The sequence below is a fragment of the Salmo salar genome, chromosome 05 (genome assembly GCF_965601325.2).
Source record: "Salmo salar chromosome 05, fSalSal1, whole genome shotgun sequence".
Classification (NCBI taxonomy): domain Eukaryota; kingdom Metazoa; phylum Chordata; class Actinopteri; order Salmoniformes; family Salmonidae; genus Salmo; species Salmo salar.
In genome coordinates, this window is record NC_138295.1 from 55,217,593 (window position 1) to 55,238,164 (window position 20,572).

At 43.5% G+C, this 20,572-nt stretch overlaps 1 protein-coding gene across 9 annotated transcripts in view; it reads right to left on the reverse strand.

The window, feature by feature from the left end:
- Window positions 1-9,059, reverse strand: part of LOC106605129 (uncharacterized) — a 67,416-nt gene extending 58,357 nt beyond the window's left edge. For 7 of the 9 annotated variants that reach the window (XM_014200474.3, XM_014200469.3, XM_014200472.3 and 4 more), the window contains exon 1: window positions 8,651-9,058. In XM_014200474.3, the coding sequence (XP_014055949.3) occupies window positions 8,651-8,717 (67 nt within the window). In that variant the 5' untranslated portion in view covers window positions 8,718-9,058. Of the gene's footprint in view, window positions 1-8,650 lie in introns of all 9 variants that reach the window. The other 2 variants (XM_014200467.3, XM_014200470.3) reach the window with 2 other exon arrangements.
- Window positions 9,060-20,572: the final 11,513 nt, after the last annotated feature.

Sequence of the window (20,572 nt, forward strand, 5' to 3'; positions counted from 1 at the left end):
GGCTAGTGAAACTCGTGACTATTTTAGGACAGTTTACTGCAATGACAAGCTTGGCAACTATCTTCCATGGAGCCAAGGTTCAGGACTATGAACCTGTGGATCAATAATACAACTGGACACTTGGTGGACAGTCAGAGGTTGAGTTCAAAGTGCTTTATTAACCAATAAATGACTACCACAACATTTGGTTCAAGATATTTCTGACAAGATGGCCACCACCATCAAGTGATCTTTCTGATCAGTGCAGAGGGGAGAACACATTGAGGTGGCCTACAAAAACAGTACCAATTCCTTTAGCTGAACAGGGCCTGGCTCTAATGTTAGCTGATGGGTCTGGTGACTGGGACTTTAAGAAGACCAAGAGAGCATAGCCTGTCTGGGCTATTTTGAGAGGAGTGGAAATGGCAGGATAGGAAGCAGCTATGGAGTTCAGAGCTAGTTTCCTACCATAGCCCTTCACATTCAGCAACGACCTAGTCAGGGAAGTGGGGTACAGCTGTTTGGTGATATAATTAGGGCACGGCACCATGCCATGGGCTCAGAGTTATTCTGAAGTTACATAGGAGTGACAGAGAGAAAGAAAGATAGAGAGAATGAGGGGGTGGGAAGAGAGAATAAAAAAGAGGAAGGTTTGTAAATAGCTGATGTGTGCGTTTCAGGGCCCCTCGTGTTTTGAGAGTGAGGGGTCAGGCGGTCAGCTATTAGACAGCATGTGGCTCTGGTATTCGGTCACTTCCTCTCTGTGTCCTTTTGGTTTTAAATTCCTGTGTAGCACTCTGTCGAGACCCTACTACGGTGTTTGTCCAATGTTTTGGATGACAAATTCATGAATGGATGAGCTCTTCAGACGATCTACATTTACAAACCTGGGTGTATACAGCAATGACCATTACTTTATAGGGAACCACTCCGCCATAAATTAACTGTTGGTATTAGATTATATGTTACATTTAACTCAGCCACTCAACTTACTTCAAAGCACTTCGTTGTCATCTGCTATTAGCCTTTAATCACTATACCTGGAGCTTTGGAGTTACAGGTCCACATGAAGGAATTATAGGTCTAGAAACATCTGAAACATCAATGGTCTCCTATTTCAGAAGGCTAATATTATGTGGGGAAGACCAAAGAGATTGAAGGGGCTACCGCAATTGCCAAGCCCCGTTGAAAGCGTGACTAATAACATATTTAATGGAGCTGTGAATGAGCATGAATATGCATACAACTTAAGTGCTTAAGAGACCAAATTAACGTCATAAGCATGGGCGACAAAAACGATCACATTCATTTTAAAAGCAATGATCTTGCTCCCTAAGTAGCATAACCAATGACTGGTTATAGTTCTGGCAGCAGAATTCTTAGCATAAAAGGTTGAAAGGTAACTATTTCCCCCTGTTTTCTGTCTAAACATTTATGTTTTTGTTTACCTTTGAGCGTGTCTGAGGCAGAATTCCACAAAAGTTCTTCAATAAAACCTATTATTAGCTGATAATTTAACGACGGTTAGTCGTTACCTTAAGTGGGGTCAAAAGTTCACAAAAATAAACCGAAACTGAGTCTGATTAATTCAGTCAAAACATTTAAATATCCACACACAGCCTGATAAAATAGTATGGAACCTTAAGAGTTTGCACACTTTGAGTGCCGGTCTCCAGTGAGGTGGGCTGGAGGGCTACCTCCACTCCCCTGTGAGAAGTCAGTGTCTGAGGTAAGTGTGAGTGGTGTGATTTACACCAGCTGACATGATGCTATCTCTATGTGTGGGGATTCGGAAGGTTAGCCCTGGGGAATATATCTTTTCACTGAGCTCTCCATCTCTTTACCTCTTCTCCCCATCTCTTTGGCTCGTCTTTACCTCTTCTTCGCCCTCATTGAAACTCTTCCTCTGAGGGAGAAACACCCCGCTGAAAACATACACATAAGCACACACACATGCCCACTAGCACGCGCACACACAAACAAGGAGGCCCCTGCACCGGAATAAAGAGAGAAATGCCACCCAAACATTGTCAACATTAGCCTCTCTAGCGACACAGACTTGCCTGTTGTTTAAAGACCTGACTCCAAACACTACGAATCTGGCATGACTTCTGTCACTCTGTGGCCTCTCCCTCTCTTTTCTTCTTTCTCTCCGGTCCTCATTCAAAACCCACCTCGGCTGTGCAATATGCTGAGCATGGGCTTTTTGAACATGTGGGAGAGGAGGGCTACTTCCTAACCCTCTATCCTTCTAAATCATCCTCCCTCCTGCACCAACAACATACCAGCATTACTATGGCCCAGAGTTTTCCCTGGTTAGGTTGAGTGGTCTGGAAAACTCCTGTTCCTATACTACAAACTTAGAAGGGTAACTCATTCCGTCAGCATTCGAGCAACGAGCTATACCTCTTAAATAGGATAGCAAAGTAAAGCCTTCTCCTTATTCTGCTGATTTTATTTCCAAATTCTATAGGGGATTTAGGATTTGCCTAATCCTTTTAACCATGCAAAAGCTTTTTAATTCTTCCCAAAAAGTAAACCGGATTAATATGTTGGGAAACGGGGCATTTGATTGGCAACATAATCTTGGGTAGAAGAACCATACATATGGAATTAACTGAATTATACTGGATATAGAGCCTTCATCCTTCTGGTGGGTCTTCCTTCTGCACTGTAACCGGTAATAAATAAATTTGATTATAAAACAGAGGAGTGAAATTCTGAATTAGAACAAGACTTTCTATTTGCTCGCCATCTCTCCAGTCCTCCCTCAAATCAAGAGATTGAAAATGGGCCCCCTTTTGAAATCTCACTCTGTGAGCAAATTGAAATCTTCCGAGAGGATGAATTATTTCTGTGCTAGCTGGAAGCTCATCGACACACACAGCAGCAACAACACGTCTTTTCTAGGCCAGCTTTGATGTTGATGAAGCGAAGGAACACTGCAACCACTAGGCTATAGTAGGATGTACAGCCTACATTGTCTCATCCACTCACTGACTCATTCACAACTGTGGAGGGAAAATGTATGGTAATGGTCCGTATGTCCAGTTGAAATAAAGTATTTTCTGAAGAAAGTTATGCAAAACAAGTTGATGCAACAATGACATTGTTAGAAGCTCAAGATGATCAGTAAGATGATCAGATCCCCACAAATATTACCCCATATATAAAATCTGACAGAAGACCAATCTTAGGCTACATCTCTATACAACAGCAATTTGTGATCACCCTTTCCAAAAAAAATACAAAAAAAATCACGTGAAAAAAAAACATGTGACGTTTCACATTTACATTTTTGTGGATTTTTTTTCCCCACCACACATTTATTTTTCACATTTTCCCCACTTTAAGCTTCATCTGGTCTCTGGTTCAGGGCTGACCAGAACCAACCGTGTTTAGCTTCATAAGCAAACCAGTAGTGGGATGCTATGTTGCTGGAAGGAATGTTCCAAAACAGGGAAAGCAAAGGCCAGGGTAACATAACCAAAGATAAGTCAAATTGCAGGGAAGAGGGAGGCGTTTTATTTAGTTGGGCATAATTTTTCTTTTAACTGAAATTAAAAAAATTGCATCCATTTACATTTAATTTGCTCTCGCATTTAAAAAGTATTTCCTTGCTATACTATAGAGTGTTTGTTTACATTTACTTTGTTTACAAACATTGGAGTTTTCTTACATGTGAAACTGCAAATTGGATTTTCACTTTCCCATGTGGAATTGCAAGTTCACATGTGAAAAACAATCACGTGTAAAAATCGAACTTGCAGTTTCATATGTGAAAAACTTTCACATGAAAATATCACTTTCACATGTGGAATTGATATTTTATTTGATATTATTTGATTTTTTTTTTTGTGAACATGCAATTCTACATGTGAAAGTGAGGTTTTCACATGTGGACTTTTCTTACACGTGAACCTGAAATTTGACAAATCCTACAAATCTTAGACGTCATTTGTCTCCAGTCCCACGAACCTCAATTTCCGTCTTTCTCACATTCATTCTGAAATAGCTGAGCCTGGAAAGAGTGTCGACTTTCCAATTCGGGGGGCTCCTGAGTGGCGCAGTGGTCTAAGACACTGCATCTCAGTGCAAAAGGTGCCACTGCAGAACCTGGTTCGAATCCAGGCTGCATCACATCCGGTCATGATTGGGAGTCCCATAGGGCGACACACAATTGGCCCAGCGTCGTTCGGGTTTGGCCGGGGTAGGCCGTCATTGTAAATAAGAATTTGTTCTTAACTGACTTGCCTAGTTAAATAAAATAAATAAATAAAAATGTGAGACTCCTAGCACTAATTCACTAATGCAGCTTTCTCTCCAGAAAACTGGACACTGGCTTCACAATTCACATATTCTCCTAATTATGTAAGAGCTGTGCCTGTGTAGCTAGCTGAGTGATCCTGTTCACTGCAGGGCTGACAGGGATGGTGGTGCTTGGGCTCCCTGACTGGGTTACACAATAGGAAAAAGTCCTGTCAGACGCTACAATTTGTTTCCCTGTCAAGTCTGCTAAGACTCTTTATCCTCCGGATGACAAGCTTGTTTTTTTTTTATAAACTAGGGTTAGTAACAGTAGGCTACGACATGGAACTCAGTGAACAAGCTATGAAGCTTCAGGCAGAAGACACTCTCGCTCAGCCAGGCTCAAATATCTCCATAACAATGCAAGTACAGTCACAGCAATATTTGCTATTGATTAATGAGGCAACTTATATGTATAGTGCCATTTGGAATAAACGCACAACAAACAGTATTGACCTTAAAGTTCATTGATCTGTTGGATAGATATATTGACCATTAAAGTGCATCAGCAAGTGCGTGACCCAATATTACACACGTTGTCAAGATTTAAAGTAGGCCTAAACTGTGATACTATGGCCGACCCTCAATTCGTTTAAAGGCAGTTACCATTAGCTGTGCAGTTACACACTTGACATTTACAGTAAATATCAGAACATGCCAGTACGAAACACATCAATATTCACATGATCTGCCTCCAGAGTTCACACGTCAAGATGGCTTCTCTTCACTTTGCTCCTCACAGGTACCTGACAAGTTATTCAGAAGGCCTGAATTCTATATGATATATCCTGTACTGTATGTGACGTCTACATTAACCATTTCAGACAAGTGTTATTTTTATAGCCCTCTCTGATGGGTAGAGCATACTCTGTGTGGGTGTGCACGTGTTCGTGCGTACACGTGAGTGCGTTTGTGTGTGTGTGATGGTTAGAGTGCACTAGCAATGGTATAGCTAGCCTCGAACGAGAAAGAAAGCTCTTGATTCCAGTCAGCCTGCCTCAGATTTGCAGGTTAACAACAGAGAACAGATTAGAGAGAAAGACCAAATGGTTGCCGACTCCAAGGGCATGGAACGAGTGGCGGACTGGTGGTGCAGAGAGAAGGAGAGCTCAGAGGGGCGAGTGCCTGAATGCAAATCTAGGCTGTGTCCCAAATATTCCCTGTATAGTACCCTACTTTTGACCAGAGCCCTATAGTGCACTACATAGGAAATGGGGTGCCATTTGGGACACAGCCCTAAAGAAAATAAGGATTAGAAGATGTTCTTCAAAAGTCCTGACGGAGGCAGAATTCCACAATGCCTGGGCCGGACTAAAGAGACTACTACAGCAGCCCCACTGCAAGGGCCTCTGATTCACAGTTCACACCAATGAGTGGATCCTAACAATGGTATTCTACGCTACTTGCTTGCTGAACGTAGTAGCATTAGCAATCATAAACAATGCACTTCAGAGGCACACTGTGCTAACACGAATGGGTAACTCCCTGATTCTTCTGAAGTGATGACACAGAAAAACATGTCTGGCTTTGGTTAGCAATAAAGCTGGTCTGTCCTCCAAGGTGTGAATGAATGACTGCCCCAATAACCTATTCAAAATCCTTAGATATCGAAAAATTCTCCAACCAGACCAATATAAACAACGATGGCATTAAAATATTGATTAAGTGTCCTACTGAAGAAATTCCTTCTATAAATGTTCTCACATGAAAACAGAGTTCCGCTAAGGCGTGACAAATAGGTCACCCTTCATGCTTGAGGAATGCGACGATGAAGATTGACTAAGATCTTTAACAGGACCTGTCAGTCAGGGAGGGCTGCATGCATGAGTCGTCGCTTTGGTACATTTTTAGCTCATGTAACATGTTCCACATGAATCCTCCAGACAGCTTCAGAAAGAGCTTCTGATCGCTGTCAAGGAGCGGAGATCATAGAAGAAGAATACTGTAGGCTACAGTGCACATAATGAGGATGGCGCGTTTCCTGGACACTGCCTTCAATGACATAGCCCGGTTCCAGATTGGTGTGTGCTGTAGCCAACTCCTATTGTCATTGTCATCCAATGACCATATGAGTTGGCAAGACCACACAAACAGATCTGGGACCAGGCTATCAATGACATAGCTGCTCGATAGATACAGCAGAGTCTGGTCAAGGTTCCCACAGTCAACAGGGTGGAGCTCCATTCTTATGAATCTCAGCCAAAACAAGTAACAACCCACCCATCCAGCAGCACACAAGAAGTAGGAAGGAAGCTCTTGGTTGGACATTGTTGTCCATGGGTGTGTGTGTGTGTGTGTGTGTGTGTGTGTGTGTGTGTGTGTGTGTGTGTGTGTGTGTGTGTGTGTGTGTGTGTGTGTGTGTGTGTGTGTGTGTGTGTGTGTGTGTGTGTGTGTGTGTGTGTGTGTGTGTGTGTGTGTCCTACTAGCAGAGCGGGGTAATGGGTCAATGCAATGGTTCTAGCTCTCAGACAACCTCAGTTCTAACCAGTGAACACCACCTCACCTGCATTATGACACTACTTCCTCTCATGAATTTCCTGAGAATCGGAGTAATTCCATCTTCCTTCTGGGGAGGTTTTGTTTTGAGGACCTTAGTTATCCGCCCCCAGCCGCCCCTATTCATTACTGGGAGTATTATTACTCACACAGGGGTAATTGGCCAACAGGCTATTGCACAAAATAGGCTTGTTGATGATCAGGTATGTCTGATTCCGAGAGAAAGTGCACTGTCCTCTATTTCCCAATGAACCTATCTTCATGTATTCAAATAGAGCTGCTTATCTGGCTGTGTAAAGCGGAACATTTAAATAGCCACAGACACTCCTTTAACTGGATGACATCCATGGCTGTGCTCTGGTCTTCAGTCAAAAAGTCCTTCACTCACTCATAATTATACTTCATAATAGTCCTTATGCATTATGATGACACATGAAAAGCCATCGAGGCGAGGAGGCATATCCTGAACAATGCGACAATCCATGCTACTCTGATCATCTCTCATCTGACAAATAGAGGGTTATGGTGTGTGTGTGTGTGTGTGTGTGTGTGTGTGTGTGTGTGTGTGTGCGTGTGTGTGTGTGTGTGTGTGTGTGTGTGTGTGTGTGTGTGTCTGTGTGTGTGTGTGTGTGTGTGTGTGTGTGTGTGTGTGTGTGTGTGTGTGTGTGTGTACGACACTTGTGCCTGAAGGGAATGCACAACTGCACTCATACTCCTGCCACATCCGTTTTGACTGGTCACTGTTAAACACCCTTATGCAAAAGCCCACTGACAGAATGACAGCATACCCCTTATGATATCCAGTGGATAACTTTGTCCTTGAACACTAACTCTCCGGGACAACACAGTCACAGATTGTAATTGCACATATAAAATCATAGTGCTTCTAGAGTAAATCAATCAATCTGGCCAGATGATGAAGTTGTCTCCTGCCTGCACTTTGGCTCTGCACTTCTGATTAAATGACATCTGATCTCAGTAGGCTAAATCACAGTACTCATCTGTGTATCTATTTACAGATCAGGAGGCACCTGGATTAAAGATATATGATCCATGAATCCCTGCATTAGAACTAGGCTAGTCAATATCAAACGGCACAGAACAGAAGCCGTTCATTATCCCGGTTGATGGGTGCTCGTGTGATAAGCCGGTTGATGGGGAACGGAACGGATGCCAGACCGGTGACCGCATAATGTAAACATGTGAGGGGGAGGGGACAGAGATTACCTCATCAAGCGCCGCTGTATTAATTATTATGAATTCAGTTTTGATCGAATGGGCAGTGTTTGGGTCAGGCTGTTAGAGACAGTCGTCATACATTTGTTGAGAAACCTGTTGAGGAAAATCCAATGATTTAAACCAAGCATATTCCCATGTGTTGCTGTTGTCGTACTGATTAGAGAATAATTCGCAGTGTGGCAGTAGACTAGGCTGTACTGTGAGGCTTTTTGGACGGAAATCAATCCGGACAAGCCTATGCTATTATGAATGGTTTGTGAATGTTGTGAATGTATAACTCTGCTTCCTTCCTTTTGACTAAGCTAATAATCAACATTTAGACAAATAATCGACATGTGTTATTACACATTTATAGCGTGGAAATAACCCTTATTAGACTACTCCACACATAGCCTAACAATGATACAGATAAGAAGAAATGAAGCTCGTTCGATCTCAAACAATTTCACATTCACACGCACAACAACCGTGCAAATTATCGGTATGATGATCATTCGATAAAAAGTTTGTCGGGAGATACTTGAGAAAGGCCACCAGAAACTCCTCGAATGCATTGACAGATCGAACAACAAACGTTTCAACACGCGTGACATTTTAACGAGTTTCAATAAAATAATAGGTAACTTACATGTTGCTTCAGGCAACACATTCCCCACCAAATCGGTGTCGAGGTCTTTGCTTTCCATTTTATTCATTCAATCATGCGCTTTTCGGCTCGTCCTCTCCCGACCGTATGTATACTCATTCCTCAGACAGAAGGGAAACTTGGTTGAGTCACTCTAGTTGTTCACCAGCGCGCGCAGTCTACCCCTGTTTCCAAAAGGAAAACGCTGGAAACGCAGCGGGTAGGTAGCGCTCTTTCAAAAATCAAAACGGTGCCACACACAGAGCAACAATGTGTTTGGTTGGAAACTATTTTGGCTGCAATACCATCAACGTTCACAAATTGCTTAGGATCAGAAAGATATTGAGGGGGAGGAGAATGGGGAAATAAGTAAAACCCTCACAACAGCTGACGGTATACTCATTGTACCGACAGTCGGATGCTGGCCTCCGGATCGGACTGTTCCATAGCCAGTAGGGGTGTGAATATGTTATGGAGCACATTTATTTTCAATCTTTATACCGCATTATCTAATTCACAACGAATAACATACATTTGTATTATTATGTTGTAATTACTTATATTTGAATATGTACATGTTTAAACGTGTTTAATGAAATACTTCACATATGATACACATGTATACCCCTTTCATTCCAAATGGAGCCATCCGTCTATAAAATAATACAACCTCTGGTTCATTCCAGTGTAAAGTAATTTAATGCTTTTCATGTGTTGTATTCCTGACCACTGCTTCAACGATGCTATCACCCAAACAACATTGAAAACAAATGTTTTCAAAGCAATTTTTTTGGAGTCACATATGGTAGCCTAGTTATTAGTGCATCCATCACTATGCACACTGACTAACACAAAAAAACACACAAACTATCACATGCACACACACACACACACACTTCATACTCACACACGCACAACTAACGCTGCTGTCCCATGTCATATAGAGAGACATTGAACCACTGGTCACTTCCCGTTTCGCACTGAGTATTTATAAACTGTATTTGCGACATAGCTCATTCTAATATTTATACCACTGTACTTTGTACTCAGTTACATTGTTTATGCACACCACATATGTATTAATGTAATGGATTATTGACATAGCTCACTCTAATATAGCCTAGGAGGAGTATTTCTGTCTGTAATAAATCCATTTTAAAGGGGAAAAACTAATTCAAATTGGCTGGGTCTGGCTCCCCAGTGGCTGGGCTTGGCTCCCAAGTGGCTGGGCCCATGGCTGCGCCCCTGCCCAGTCATGTGAAATCCATAGATTAGGATCTAATGAATTTATTTCAATGGACTGATTTCCTTCTATGATCTCTTTTCCTTCTATCTCCTTCTTTGCAATTGTTGCATGTTGCATTTATATTTTTGTTCAGTATATTTTGGCACACTTATTGTCCTGCTATTGACCACGAAAAAAGTATAACCTAAAGTATAATTCACTCTCCCCAAGTGTTTAAATTGTATTATCTCTCGCCAGGGGTGCAACTTTTGTTTCAGAAGTGGGGGGAGACATAATTATTATTATTTTTTATCCAGTCAGATAAACACTCCAAACAGACTACCCGACCACTCGGAGGTGTCCGCATGGGCCTAAAGCACACCATTGCCTCATTTTGTATCATATTCCAATTAAAAAACTTGTTGGGACAAAAATGCAATTTCACAATGCACCCCCCCGCCCCCCGTCCCCAGTGAAAGTTGTGCCCCTGTCTCTTGCAGAAATCAAAATGAGACTGCGGTCTAAATTCAGTTGTTACTTTATGTTGGCATGGCCAAAAGTCAGGCCAGGGTTTTAATGCCTTGGTCTTAGTCTGCACAATTTCAACACAACATCAAGACACCACAGTGACCACACTCTCTGGGACTACACGTTTGTAGAAGTTTGTGAAAGGCCCCACCAGTTCAAGGCCATCATCGATGGTAACTGACCATATAAAATGCAATATTTTACCATGTGAGAATGATATTCTCTGAACACATGTACTGTTCAAAACTCTCATGTGTGCATCTCAGGTAGGCCTAGACTGACCCTAGTCCCTAGGAATTAGGTTACCAACATGCACAACCTTTCACCCCTAAATCTCTTGACCTTTGACTCAGGAGTGGGATGTACACTCACTTTAATTAGGATTCTCATCACAGTGTGTAAAAGATGCTGATTCAGTCGACCGTTCCAGTCTGAGGGATTAGAAATTAACTGAGGATTTGGACTGTGAGGGCGCATGCAGTGAAAACAAGAGAAGAGTGCATAACAGCACAATTATTGGCACATGGTTTGGCATACCAAACACAATAATTGACATGAAACATGTTTCTCCTTTATAGTAAAATAATGGAAAATTTCAGCAAATTATATGATAACGTTATCCTGCATACATTGCTACGATATATATAAACTCAGCAAAAAAGAAACGTCCCTTTTTCAGGACCCTGTCTTTCAAAGATAATTCATAAAAATCCAAATAACTTCACAGATCTTCATTGTAAAGGGTCTAAACACTGTTTCCCATGCTTGTTCAATTAACCATAAACAATTAATGAACATGCACCTGTGGAACGGTCGTTAAGACACTAACAGCTTACAAACGGTAGGCAATTAAGGTCACAGTTATGAAAACACTAAAGAGTCCTTTCTACTGACTCTGAAAAACACCAAACGAAAGATACCCAGGGTCCCTGCTCATCTGCGTGAACGTGACTTAGGCATGCTGCAAGGAGGCATGAGGACTGCAGATGTGGCCAGGGCAATAAATTGCAATGTCCGTACTGTGAGACGCCTAAGACAGCGATACAGGGAGACAGGACGGACAGGTGATCGTCCTCGCCGTGGCAGACCACGTGTAACAACATCTGCACAGATTGGTACATCCGAACATCACACCTGCGGAACAGGTACAGGATGGCAACAACAACTGCCCAAGTTACACCAGGAATGCACAATCCCTCCATCAGTGCTCAAACTGTCCGCAATAGGCTGGACAGAGGGCTTGTAGGCCTGTTTTAAGGCAGCTCCTCACCAGACATCACCGGCAACAACGTTGCCTATGGGCACAAACCCACCGTCGCTGGACCAGACAGGACTGGCAAAAAGTGCTCTTCACTGACAAGTCACAGTTTTGTCTCACCAGGGGTGATGGTCGGATTCGCGTTTATTGTCAAAGGAATGAGCGTTACACCAAGTACTGTACTCTGGAGCGGGATTGATTTGGAAGTGGAGGGTCCGCCATTGTCTGGGGCGGTGTGTCACAGCATCATTAGACTGAGCTTGTTGTCATTGCAGGCAATCTCAACACTGTGCATTACAGGGAAGACATCCTCCTCCCTCATGTGGTACCCTTCCTGCAGGCTCATCCTGACATTACACTCCAGCATGACAATGCCACCCGCTATACTACTCGTTCTGTGCGTGATTTCCAAAAAGACAGGAATGTCAGTGTTCTGCCATGGCCAGCGAAGAGCCCAGATCTCAATCCCATTGAGCACATCTGGGACCTGTTGGATGGGAGGGTGAAGCTTAAGACCATTCCCCCCAGAAATGTACGGGACCTTGCAGGTGCCTTGGTGGAAGGGTGAGGTAACATCTCACAGCAAGAACTGGCAAATCTGGTGCAGTCCATGAGGAGGAGATGCACTGCAGTACTTAATGCAGCTGGTGGCCACACCAGATACTGACTGTTACTTTTGATTTTGATTTTGACTCCCCCTTCGTTCAGGGACACATTATTCAATTTCTGTTAGTCACATGTCTGTGGAACTTGTTCAGTTTATGTCTCAGTTGTTGAATCTTGTTATGTTCATACAAATATTTACACATGTTAAGTTTGCTGAAAATAAACGCAGTTGACTGTAAAAGGACGTTTATTTTTTTGCTGAGTTTAGATATATTCTTTGTAGAGAGAAAACTCTACTCAGTGTTCTTGTGTGTGAATCTGACCTTTTGTTTTGCGGTGATGGATCTGATTTATATCAGTACTTGTTAAACAAGCCATGTTCCACCCAAGATAAGAGTTTTACTGCAGTGTTTATGCTTACAGAAACACCATGCCAATCTGTGCCAAAACAATGTTGAGAAAGTATAACAAAATGATTCTTCTTCACAATTCTTTAGTATGATCTAATACAGTATTCCAATAATATTTGTTATGCAGTCTAATGGGCTTTATAAGGTAATTAAGCAAACGGCGACTGCATGCCAAATAGAAGCAGAGTAGAAATCCATCTTTAGATTTCTTGATTTCATTAGTTCATCATGCACTGAAAAAATACAAAGTGTACAAGCTTCTCCATAATAGATCTCTCCACTCATTCCAATTGAAGCACGCTATCCCCCACCTGTGGATCTCAAGGAGCATCTGCCAAGGAGGGGGCTGCGATGGGGGGTAATCGGCACACTCGAGAGGGGACACCCCCCCAAAAAAAGACCCAGTGGGGCTCCTTTGTGCAGCTGTTCAGCCATTTTAGCACAAACCCCCAAGTGCCACCTATCACTATAACTCGAAAGGAGAGAGGCAGAGAGTCTGTGTGTGTGCTGGGGAGCAGGGGGTCTGTGTGTGTGCTGGGGAGCAGGGGGCTTGTGTGTGTCTGTGCACATGCTTGATTGTTAGTTTGCATATATGACACTTAATCTTTTGAAGAGGGGATTTCAAATGAAAACAGAGGAGACAGAGATATTCAGTTGGACTTGGCTTGGGATGAATCCAGAAACCTGTTCAACAATCTTTCATTCATTTTATGATTTGGTCCCAGTAGTATACCCAAGAGCCTTTTACAAAGATAGGAGATGAATAGGAGCAAATGAAGCACTTTCTATTGCCTGTGGAGGTCTTTACCACATATACGAAATGAAGATAAAATGAAGACTGATGTGAAAAAAAACTTCCAATAGGATCGAGGGAAGAGCATGACATTTCATTTTCAGGAGATGAAGAGTAAATTAAGAATTAATATCCTTCTGCCTTGCAGTCAGGCATAGATTCATGTACAGTGGAGAGCAATAAGCTTATAAACATGTGAGATTACTATTAAAAATGTGGGAAATACTTTACATTTGGTGTTATCAATTTGATATAACATAAGAGCTCATGTTACATAGACTGGGTTGGATATGCTCATAGCTCAATGTTGCATAGTGCAATAACCTAACAACTGTGTTGGCAAAACAGGTTGACTTCGTATGTTCTCTTTCTGAATACTAGAATGTGCTACTGTGAGTGCTGCAAGCTGGAGTCCTAGAACATTGTACAGTTAGACCTTTCAGCATGACTTCCCTGCATGCAGTATTTGGAGAGATTTGGGGGTTTAGTGCAACAGTTTAAAAGGTTAATTCACTACTTCTTTCGAGCTCCTTGCTTTGGCTTTGTCATTGTAATCACAATGTTTCTGCCAATCTAGCAATGTTGCTGTACTCGCAAAGAACAGTAAAGAGCAACTTGCCATGGGTAATTTAATGAGGAACAATGCTTTTCTCAATTAGCCCTCTCCGTGATAAACTACTCTTCATACTTTGCCTGTGTTGTAACTACCCATGGCGGAACAGGGATGAAATGGCATGTGAATAATTTGATCAACAATACAAAAACACTCTTTTCTTATTTCATCCTGTTTATTCAACTTGAGAAACCTTTTAACATCCTTGAATGTTTCACATGGACTGTAGCTGAACAAATGCTAACTTTTATTCGTCACATGCTTTGTAAACAACAGGTGTAGACTAACAGTGAAATGGTTACTAATGGCCCTTCCCAACAATGCAGAGAAAAAAAGAGAAATAGAAGAAAAAAAAGATTTTAAAAAAAGGAGAAGATTAAAGGATCAGTGTAGAGTTTAGCACACAGAACAACATTGTGTTTATGCCATTTCAAATGTGTCAATCTTTGCAGAGGAAACAAAGGAAATCCGGTCCCAGATCTGTTCGTGCTGTATAACCAACTCATATGGTTGTTATCAAGGCTATACAGCACAAACAGATCTGAGACCAGGCTAAAGTGAACTCATTGGTTTGATCACACATTTTTATAAGAAAAACACGCTTTTAAAGAAAGGTTTGTAGATTGGGCCAATCTATGGGCTCATAATACACAACTGTGACAATGACAGTAAAAGTAATATACATGTTTTTAGATAGTCTCCTACCTGGAAGTTACTTATTAAGCTTTTAATTGCAAGAGCTTTTTTTCTACTGCCCTCTCAAACCCAAGCTTGAGGGAGAAAAGCAGTCTTGCACCCTTTCATTCTATGTGCTGGAGCACACTTCTTTTTAAACCCCCTTTTCAAGAGATCTGCCAATGCACCTAATCTTTTGTACCCCCTCTTTCCAGGGTATTCAGACCCCCCCATCCTTTCATCTGTCTCTCAATGACTCCACGCACACAGTCACACACAGGCTTAATATTTTGGATAAATCTTTTGAAAAACACACATTTGCTAAAGCCTTAAGTGCCAGTGAACTTATTGCAACTGAATTATCTTGATTGCGTCATGCACTGGGTGTGCAGTGGCTCTAAGTCCTCACCCTATCTTAAAAAATATGGGTATGACTGTTTCTCTATGTGCTGAAGTAATGGTTGGTGATAAGGCCACACAAAGGAGTCAGTGACACTTGTTATAAAGTTGGCCTCCAAAAATACAGTACCAGTCAAAAGTTTGGACACCTACTCATTCCAGGGTTTTTCTTTATTTTTACTATTTTCTGCATTGTTTTAAAATAGTGAAGACTTCAAAACTATGAAATAACACATGGAATCACGTAGTAACCAAAAAAGTGATACGCAAAACAAAATATATTTTACATTTGAGATTCTTCAAAGTAGCCACCCTTTGCCTTGATGACAGCTTTGCACACTCTTGGAATTTTCTCAACCAGCTTCATGAGATAGTCACCTGGAATGCAATTCAATTAACAGGTGTGCCTTGTTAAAAGTTCATTTGTGGAATTTCTTTCCTTAATGCATTTGAGCCAAATAGTTGTGTTGTGACAAGGTAGGAGTGGTATACAGAAGATAGCCCTATTTGGTAAAAACCATCAAGCGATATGATGAAACTGGCTCTCATGAGGACTGCCACAGGAAAGGAAGACCCAGAGTTACCTCTGCTGCAGAGGATAAGTTCATTAGAGTTTACCAGGCTCAGAAATTGCAGCCCAAATAAATGCTTCACAGAGTTCAAGTAACAGACACATCTCAACATCAACTGTTCAGAGGAGACTGCGTGAATCAGGCCTTAATGGTCGAATTGCTGCAAGGAAACCACTACTAAAGGACATCAATAAGAAGATGAGACTTGCTTGGGCCAAGAAACACGAACAATGGACATTAGAGTGACTTGATTCAGGAAACTAGGCGTATGTCGCAAGACACAACTTCACAGGAGAGCCGTTTCAACGTAAAAACTAATTTATTTGATCAAAATGCGCTTCTTTGCAGAAATGCCTTCTCAAACATGTGAACTTCCATGTGCCTTAATAACAAACTTGTATGCCATCTGTCAATCCAACAATTTAAAAAAAAATTACGAGCCTTGTTGGTTGTGCCACAGAAAAAGTTAGCAACCTTCCCACTAACCATGATTGATAGAGATAATGAGTGGGCTGGACATGCCGAGAGAGGAGTTCGGATTGGTCTGCCCTATTGAAGGCTTCTGTCTATTTGAGCTTGTCAGTCTGTGTTGGTAATCCTGTCGAATATTTGAGCAGCAGCAGCTGAAAAATGAGCTCCTACAAATATTGAAATTTACATGGTTTTTAGAGTGAAGTACATCGGAAAAAAGCAAAAGAAAACTGCAAGACTGAATAGGAGAAAAAACAAGCAACAAACAAAGAAGATAGGCTTTTGAAAAATAACTATTTTTCATAAAATTGTAGTTATCTTAGCAAGCTGAATTGTTTACCAGTTGCTAAGCAGTTGCTAGGGACTCTTTTGGAAGAAGCTAGCTAGCTAACGAAGAACAACAAAGAATATCTAGTTAACAGAAGAAAAGAAAGAGAAAATCAGGACAGAAGAAAAAGGATATCAAAGTGAAACAGTTCTATAAAGACACAGGAGACAATAATACAAGAAACAACACTTCTGTAGCTTGTCAACTATGTGTCTGTCTATCCCTGTTCTCTCCTCTCTGCACAGGCCATACAAACGCTTCACACCGCATGGCCGCTGTCACTCTAACCTGGTGGTCCCAGCGCGCACGACCCACGTGGAGTTCCAGGTCTCCGGCAGCCTCTGGAACTGCCGGTCTGCAGCCAACAAGGCTGAGTTCATCTCAGCCTATGCTACCCTCCAGTCCCTAGACTTCCTGGCGCTGACGGAAACATGGATTACCACAGATAACACTGCTACTCCTACTGCTCTCTCTTCGTCTGCCCACGTGTTCTCGCATACCCCTAGAGCATCGAGCCAGCGGGGTGGTGGCACTGGAATCCTCATCTCTCCCAAGTGGACATTCTCTCTTTCTCCCCTGACCCATCTGTCTATCTCCTCATTTGAATTCCATGCTGTCACAGTTACCAGCCCTTTCAAGCTTAACATCCTTATCATTTATCGCCCTCCAGGTTCCCTTGGAGAGTTCATCAATGAGCTTGACGCCTTGATAAGTTCCTTTCCTGAGGATGGCTCACCTCTCACAGTTCTGGGTGACTTTAACCTCCCCACGTCTACCTTTGACTCATTCCTCTCTGCCTCCTTCTTTCCACTCCTCTCCTCTTTTGACCTCACCCTCTCACCTTCCCCCCCTACTCACAAGGCAGGCAATACGCTTGACCTCATCTTTACTAGATGCTGTTCTTCCACTAATCTCATTGCAACTCCCCTCCAAATCTCCGACCACTACCTTGTATCCTTTTCCCTCTTGCTCTCATCCAACACTTCTCACTCTGCCCCTACTCGGATGGTATTGCGCCGTCCCAACCTTCGCTCTCTCTCTCCCGCTACTCTCTCCTCTTCCATCCTATCATCTCTTCCCTCTGCTCAAACCTTCTCCAACCTATCTCCTGATTCTGCCTCCTCAACCCTCCTCTCCTCCCTTTCTGCATCCTTTGATTTTCTCTGTCCCCTATCCTCCAGGCCGGCTCGGTCCTCCCCTCCTGCTCCGTGGCTCGACGACTCACTACGAGCTCACAGAACAAGGCTCCGGGCAGCCGAGCGGAAATGGAGGAAAACTCGCCTCCCTGCGGACCTGGCATCCTTTCACTCACTCCTCTCTACATTCTCCTCTTCTGTCTCTGCTGCTAAAGCCACTTTCTACCACTCTAAATTCCAAGCATCTGCCTCTAACCCTAGGAAGTTCTTTGCTACCTTCTCCTCCCTCCTGAATCCTCCTCCCCCTCCCCCCCCCCTCCCTCTCTGCGGATGACTTCGTCAACCATTTTGAAAAGAAGGTTGACGATATCCGATCCTCGTTTGCTAAGTCAAATGACACCGCTGGTCCTGCTCACACTGCCCTACCCTGTGCTTTGACCTCTTTCTCCCCTCTCTCTCCAGATGAAATCTCGCGTCTTGTGACGGCCGGCCGCCCAACAACCTGCCCACTTGACCCTATCCCCTCCTCTCTTCTCCAGACCATTTCCGGAGACCTTCTCCCCTTCCTCACCTCGCTCATCAACTCATCCTTGACCGCTGGCTACGTCCCTTCCGTCTTCAAGAGAGCGAGAGTTGCACCCCTTCTGAAAAAACCTACACTCGATCCCTCCGATGTCAACAACTACAGACCAGTATCCCTTCTTTCTTTTCTCTCCAAAACTCTTGAACGTGCCGTCCTTGGCCAGCTCTCCTGCTATCTCTCTCAGAATGACCTTCTTGATCCTAATCAGTCAGGTTTCAAGACTGGGCATTCAACTGAGACTGCTCTTCTCTGTGTCACGGAGGCTCTCCGCACTGCTAAGGCTAACTCTCTCTCCTCTGCTCTCATCCTTCTAGACCTATCTGCTGCCTTTGATACTGTGAACCATCAGATCCTCCTCTCCACCCTCTCCGAGTTGGGCATCTCCGGCGCGGCCCACGCTTGGATTGCGTCCTACCTGACAGGTCGCTCCTACCAGGTGGCGTGGCGAGAATCTGTCTCCGCACCATGCGCTCTCACCACTGGTGTCCCCCAGGGCTCTGTTCTAGGCCCTCTCCTATTCTCGCTATACACCAAGTCACTTGGCTCTGTCATATCCTCACATGGTCTCTCCTATCATTGCTATGCAGACGACACACAATTAATCTTCTCCTTTCCCCCTTCTGATAACCAGGCGGCGAATCGCATCTCTGCATGTCTGTCAGACATATCAGTGTGGATGACGGATCACCAGCTTAAGCTGAACCTCGGCAAGACGGAGCTGCTCTTACTCCCGGGGAAGGACTGCCCGTTCCATGATCTCGCCATCACGGTTGACAACTCCCTTATGTCCTCCTCCCAGAGTGCTAAGAACCTTGGCGTGATCCTGGACAACACCCTGTCGTTCTCCACTAACATCAAGGCGGTGACCCGATCCTGTAGGTTCATGCTCTACAACATTCGCAGAGTACGACCCTGCCTCACACAGGAAGCGGCGCAGGTCCTAATCCAGGCACTTGTCATCTCCCGTCTGGATTACTGCAACTCGCTGTTGGCTGGGCTCCCTGCCTGTGCCATTAAACCCCTACAACTCATCCAGAACGCCGCAGCCCGTCTGGTGTTCAACCTTCCCAAGTTCTCTCACGTCACCCCGCTCCTCCGCTCTCTCCACTGGCTTCCAGTTGAAGCTCGCATCCGCTACAAGACCATGGTGATTGCCTATGGAGCTGTGAAGGGAACGGCACCTCCATACCTTCAGGCTCTGATCAGGCCCTACACCCAAACAAGGGCACTGCGTTCATCCACCACTGGCCTGCTGGCCCCCCTACCTCTGAGGAAGCACAGTTCCCGCTCAGCCCAGTCAAAACTGTTCGCTGCTCTGGCACCCCAATGGTGGAACAAGCTCCCTCACGACGCCAGGACAGCGGAGTCAATCACCACCTTCCGGAGACACCTGAAACCCCACCTCTTTAAGGAATACCTAGGATAGGATAAAGTAATCCTTCTAACCCCCCCCCCCCCCCCTTAAAAGATTTAGATGCACTATTGTAAAGTGGTTGTTCCACTGGATATCATAAGGTGAATGCACCATTTTGTAAGTCGCTCTGGATAAGAGCGTCTGCTAAATGACTTAAATGTAATGTAATGTAAATGAATGCGGCTTTAAAAAAAATTATTGTGTAGTGGAGCTGCATAAGTGAGGCTCTCCACTTTCTGGAGGATCAAGTTTTAAAGTCAGTGGAATTAGAGTACGATAGCTAAAGCGATGTAGAAAACACCTGTCTCCGGATTACATCTTCAAACTAAGGGCAACCGTGGTATGGCATTCCTGACAGGGAGACACGTCCATCATGCACGATGATGTATACAGGTAAGATAGTTTAGCGTTAGCTAGCTACCTTTTCAGATATTACACGTTTCTAATTTTGACAGAAAGTGGTTTCAATTCAAGCTAACGTGTACTGTTAGCTAGCTAGCTAATGTTAGCTGGCTGGCTCCCTAGCTGATGTTATTATTCGTTTCCCAGAGATATTTGCTTTTCTAGTTAGAGCCTAATGTTAGCTAGCTAACATTGAACCTGGTTGATTAGCTCCCAGCACTGTGGCATTGTTGGCACTTTATTCATTGTTGTTAAACTAGCTAACGTTAGCTGGCTGACCCGTTAGCTAACGTGACGTGACGTGTGTACCCATTGAATATGACTGGTGTCAGTAAACGTCTGCAAAGAAAGTGTAATGGAATTGTTGCCAGCTGAACTGGTTAGGCTGTTTTCATGTTATCCAGAGGTAAACAAATCATCAACCAGAGCGTCAAGTGTGTGCTCCAAGAGCGAGACGAGATGGGTGGGGCTAAAGCTTAAGAGGGTGTGAACGATCCTGAATGTGTGTAGAC